The 6203-nt window shown below is 43.2% G+C and overlaps 1 protein-coding gene across 1 annotated transcript; it reads left to right on the forward strand.

Annotated features, from left to right (window-relative positions):
* Positions 1-2366: 2366 nt before the first annotated feature.
* grpel1 (GrpE-like 1, mitochondrial) lies at positions 2367-6203 on the forward strand. Its single transcript, XM_083992937.1, has 4 exons — positions 2367-2497; positions 3664-3811; positions 4719-4800; positions 5122-6203. The coding sequence occupies exons 1-4, from the start codon at positions 2430-2432 to the stop codon at positions 5466-5468; spliced, it is 645 nt and encodes a 214-aa protein (XP_083849063.1). The 5' UTR covers positions 2367-2429; the 3' UTR covers positions 5469-6203.

Here is a 6203-nt window from a genome sequence, read left to right on the forward strand (position 1 = left end):
AATCTTCTGTGCAACTTCAGAAAGGAGTAGAGTTAAATAAGGTGAACAATAACACACTTTCATAATAGCTGACTGGAGCTGCATGGTGTGATAAAACTGAAAGCTGCAGTACTGGTTGATGAAATGTTTTCTTATACTTTGAAATTTAAACCTATGATGGGTTTGTAAATTTGAAAGCCGAATTATTTGGTTGTTTTCAGTGACAGGCTCCTTCATAGTCTATTCATCATAACACCTTATCTCCACTTATAACAGCTTATTCTCCTCCTGACCGTTCTTTGACCTTCGAACCATCCTTGAATCCAGAATTATGTCTATATATTATCTGCTGAGGCTAATCAAATCAAATGACAGACACCAGAGCGCCCTCAACAATGCTTCACCTCCCAACAAGGAAGTGCCAACCTGTCTGTTCTACTTACTGCAAAATGAAAGAGTGATGTGCATCTACCCTTTATTCCATTTGAGGCAGTGGCTGTGACATGTGAACAGGTGGAGCCACAGACAGGGCTGGGAGGGAGCAGAGAGAAATGGCATGCCTATCAATTAGCTCCGCCTTGTCAGATGTAACGCTGAAAGACGGGCAGAGACAGAGACAGGAAATGAAAAGTGGAATACTGTGTGTGTGTGTGTGTGTGTGTGTGTGAGGGAGAACGATGATACACAGCAAGGCCGATTAATTGACAAGGACCAGACAGAGTGACTAAAGGTCTTTGAATGAACAGTCTATAATTGGGAGTGTTGCTGAAAAGGCAGCATGGAAGACACAGACAATTTCACTGTCACAACTCATATAGGCTAGAGGATCCATATCACTTAGTATATCCATACAGTGTCCTGTCCAATTTTACTTGTATGATCTGGCACAGGTCTTTCTAGAAGGAACTTCAGGTGATGCACAAGAATCAATGCATCTTGTATTTCCAGTGCAATGAGTTGAAATAATCTGTACTGGATCAAACAAGGCTTCTATACGGGGACTGTATCCAAAGTGTGGTGTATTAGCTCACCACATTCCCTGTTAACCATTTCATTTGCATGTCTGCATTCTGAAATGAAGCATTAGATCGACTGGTGGTGCAGCGTCAGCAGGAATACAGTGTTGTAGCGGACGGTTGTGGTGAAAAGGGAGCTGAGTCAGACATTCCAACCCTCACCTGTGGACATGAACTTTGGGTAGAGACTCAAAGTATGAGACTGTGAATATAAGAAGATGAAATAAATTTTGTCTACAGGGTGGCAAAGCTCACACTACATAGATGCAGTAAGGAGCGCAAACATTCAGAGGGAGCTCAGAGTAGAGCTGGTCTCAGGTCAGAAGGAGCCATGCAGCGGAGGCGATTTGATTTGATCAGGATCCCTTTGGGCACATTAAAGTGGAAGGTACAGAACATGTTGGAAAGACAATATATCTCATCTGACCTAAGAACACCTCTGGATGCCTGAGAGGGAAGTGGAGAGCATAATGTAGGAACCTGGATGGATGGATGCCCTGGATTTACTGCTCACTACAGTGTATGTTACTACCACCAACTGTCAGTCAGTGGAACTGCAGGAAAAAGGCAGCAAAGTTGTTGAATCATGAGTTTGCAGGCACAATACAAACACAAAGTGGATCCACCTTTGGTCAAACACTCCACAGAGCATCCCAGTTTTAACTTGTCACTGGAACAGTAGGAATAGTAGGCTACATTGTTCTTTGTCCAAAGGCCCAGAGAGAATCAGCACTCCCTGAATAAATTCTTGACAAGACACAAAAAAAGAACAAATCTTAATGTTTCTTAAAATTATAATTATATCTAAAAGTCAAATTATATTTTCTTAAAGTGTTTTCAGACCAGTTCACATAACACATTCACTTCACAAAAATGATTTTCTCCTGAATAAAATTCTGGTGGGAAAATGCTGAACATAGATGGTTTTTGATGTAGGCCTAGTTGTCTCAAAGAGATCCTTATGGTAACTTATGTCTGTTGATCTCCATGAGATCAGAAACAGTAGGCCTAAACTGCTCCTGCAGAAGTAGGCTACATTTCAGAACAGATAACACTAGTAAATGAAAGACACAATAGCAGCCTTTTACTTTGTATAATGCTATAAAAAATAAAAGTTAACTAACTAACTGATATAATAGTAGCAGTAGCTCTATTCGTGTAATAATTTTGTTTGATAAGGCTGTTAGAAAAGAGAAAACATTGTCCTTGATCACGTGCTGCTTTCACCTTTAACTTCAACTCAACCAAACTAGTATTTCGTCAGGAAGCTCTTCTCTGAATCTGATTGGTCAGCACGGAGAGGCGGTCTCCTTCCTGGCTTCTGATTGGTTCAGGCCGCGGTCCGCTGCCATCACTGTTGTCAGTCTCGTCAGCGTGTGTTCCAAGGAGATTGGACCTGCACTGTGCTGCTGCTGCACACTTACTGCTGGGAAAATGGCGAGCCTGTGTGTCCGAGCCCTGAGACACAGCTACTCCCTGGTAGCTCCCTCTGCGCTGACACGGTAAACTATCTTTGTTGTCCTAGTGTGTCTGTGATAGAAACGCTACGCAGCTGGCGGCTCGTGCTGAGCTGCTGTTATCAAACGGCAGTAGCCCGGCTAGCAGCGTTAGCTTTCTAACTGACCATGGTCCTTAAAGGTCTGTCGCTGTGTGGAAACAGATATTAAGTGACAATGCAGACGCGTGTATGTACCTGACATGACCTGGCTCGTCTTGACCTGTGTCCAGCTTGGTGTTGTCTGTCTTTTCTAAGCACGTTAGCTATGACAGAGACAGAGGTTAGTGGTGACATAACGTGACATGTCCTGTATGGTGAAGAGAGGGATGGAGCCAGTTAGAACTAGACCCTGAGAGCCTGTCGATCCAAACCCCAGACATACATGGCTTGATGGCTAATTGACTTACTTGTATTGTCAGTGGCCGTGTATGACCCACTCACTTATAATCCATGAGCCTATAATAGAACAATTATGTGAATGAAGTTTGGCGTCATGTACCATGGATGATGACATAAGATCGCACATGGTGAAATGACTGTACCAACAGACACTGTAGTAAGTCTCCACAGGAGAACAGGTAGATTTCCAGGTTGCCTAACATTCTGGCAGTGGTTTCAGTTAAGCTGTCTGATGCCTTCAATTAACACGTCTGGAAAAACCAACCAAAATACCCTGACTGACTACTGGACAAGTTACATACAGGAACGTTGGGATCTGGTCATAATTTAAAAGCCAAAACATTCATTCATTTTTTTTCTTCAATGAATACATGTTATTATGTTTCAGTTATGGGATGTGTACACCACTGTTTTCCTCTCAAGGAATGTTGTTGTATCTGTGTTGTCTGATGCAGTCATTTAGTTCGTGCACAATGAAGGAAATAAACAGAATTTGAACATAGGCTGTGTTGTGTAGTGTTACTGTAATCTCTGGATTCATTTCTCAATGAATCAGTTGAAAATATGAAATGCCGGTAAATACCGTCTCTAGGAACAGATACCTGCATCATAAAACAGCTGTAATAGTTCAAGCACTCTTGAAGTTGGGCTTGAGTTAGTGGTGCACATATACAGGTCCAGACTGACTGCACTTTAAATTAGATGTTAATCAGTTTAATTTTGGTTCAAAAGATCTGTCTAACGACCGGTTGTGTGACTTTTCCCACCCAGAGCATCTCCACGATTGTTATGTACGGCCACTCAGCAGAAGAATGGCCCGAGGTCAGAGGACGACGCTGAGAAGCCGGAGCAGAGTGCAGCAGAGAAAGGCCTGATGGAGGAGAAGAGCCAGCTGGAGGAGCAGCTGAAGGAAATGACAGTAAGTCTGAGCTGCCTCCCGGTCAGCAGCCAGCACAACACAGCTGACTGCTGTTAATATCTGTTACATGGAAAATCAACACATCTGCTCTGAAAACAGAGATACTGATACAGATACAGTAATGTATAAAACCAACATTTGGCATCAGAGCCTGGCCTCTGTTTCATCAAAATCATTGCAGCCTTTTTTAAAGATACCATAACATGGTATAACATGTGTTGTGGTATTTTTATTATTATTATTTTACTCAGTACCTTTACATGACACTTGAAAAAAAGGAATTATTGCCTTAATCCGACTATAACTGAACAACTGAAGTGCATGTAAACGCGTCAGTCCAATATCTGAGTTCTCCAACTCGGATTAAGACACCCAGATAATGCAATTGGAAATCAATTTTCTTCAGCATGTATATGTCGGACTGAAACTGGACAATGCATGTGTGCTGTATTAAAAACATAAAAGAGAGGGAGACAAAGGAAGCCCGTGGACCATCATTTGTATCCTATTCTCAGCCCGAACACGGCCCAGACTGGCGTCCGGTCAGGGACTGTAGTTGAGAATTTATTAAGCTCATTACATTGTTTATATAAACTGGGACAAGGACAGAAGTCCGATTAGACGCCAAAATTGAAATTTGAGCATAGCTCGATTAAGCTAAGCTGTGCATGTAAACATACTGACTGTGATTTTGTGGTTTGAACCCAGTCTTTATATAGAGAGTAATGCAATGCAAAAGTGAATATAAAAGTGGTAAACTGGAGGTAAACTGTAAAAATGACATTCATTGCATCAACACCTTTAGAGAAGACCTTTACAGACATGGCCAGTGGTCACAGTTATTAGCCCTGGCCTGGGCTGTGTGAGGTAACAGCCAGTCATGTTGTGTTTTTTAACTTGTTTCCAGGATAAGTATAAACGAGCCTTGGCCGACACAGAGAACCTCAGAACGCGGAGTCAGAAGATGATAGAAGACGCAAAATTATACGGTAAACACCTGTTTTTCTTTTTTTTTAAGGTATATTTTTTCGGCAATTTGTTGTTATGGAGAAATAAAGACTGAGACATCCTTCATTGTAGCCTATACAGTATGATGGTAGCTGCATGAAGGGATCAGACTTTCCTCCAGAAGTATTCTGTAGTTCCATGTTCCAACCACTAGATGTTACACAAGGCCAACTTCAGACTCATGACTAAATTGAGTAGGAGAATGGACCTTATTTTAATTTGTATGACAAGCTTGACTGATATTCTATGTTGTCTTTATACTCTATTTGTTCATTCATGTTGTCTCTTCCCTCCGTCACCAGGGATCCAGGGCTTCTGTAAGGACCTGCTGGAAGTGGCCGACATCCTGGAGAAGGCCACGGAGAGCGTTCCCAAGGAGGAGGTGACCGCCCAGAACCCTCACCTGAAGAACCTGTACGACGGCCTGGTGATGACCGAGGTCCAGATCCAGAAGGTGTTCACCAAGCACGGCCTGACCAAGCTCAACCCCGACGGCCAGAAGTTCGACCCCTACGAGCACGAGGCGCTCTTCCACGCCCCGGTGGAGGGCAAGGAGCCCGGCACCGTCGCCATGGTCACCAAAGTGGGCTACAAGATTCACGGCCGCACCCTCAGGCCAGCGCTGGTGGGCGTGGCCAAAGCCCCCTAGAAAATGAATGACAAGAACTGTGACAAAATGGGATTTGTTTTGTCGTCGGGGTGACGGATGACCTCAGTCACAGCACCCTGCCGCCCCTTTTCCCATGGGTCACCCCCCCCCCCCTCCTGCCTACAAGAAGAGGAAAACCAGCTGAAACCAACTGTATCTGGACAATATCCATCTGTTGTAACAGACATCCAACACTTTGGACAGTGTTTACAGTTACATTTCAGTTTGACATCACACAGGCAGTTATTGTCAGATTATTTAAAACGAAGCATCAGGTAACAGACGGAGGCTTTCATGTCTCATCACTCTGCCTCAGTCTTGACTGGAACACGAGCCACTGACTTCTTAAAAAAAAGTTTCTCAAATCTCCTCTAATCTATAATTCAAGGCATTTTTTTTGGATGAGAGCAGGTGTGAAATCCATCCACAGTTAACACTGACCCCCCCAACTGCTGATATCATTCCGGTTTTGTTTAAAGCTCCAATAATCTTGAACTTGTCTTTTGTGAGTTTCATTATGTGTGTGAATAAAGGGTGGGAGCAGCAGTACTTGTGGATCTGAAGCTAGCAGTCAGAATGAAGTTCACTTGCATGTGACCAGTCTCCTCTCTGCTAGCCTCAGTCACAGTAACGGTGATGTAACAGCTGTTATCAGGAAACTTTTAGCACAAGTATGTATATGGACCTTTGTCCAAACTGTCACAGCATCAGAATAAACTGATTGTCTTTGAAAGA

This window comes from Trachurus trachurus (genome assembly GCF_905171665.1).
Source record: "Trachurus trachurus genome assembly, chromosome: 18".
Classification (NCBI taxonomy): Eukaryota; Metazoa; Chordata; class Actinopteri; order Carangiformes; family Carangidae; genus Trachurus; species Trachurus trachurus.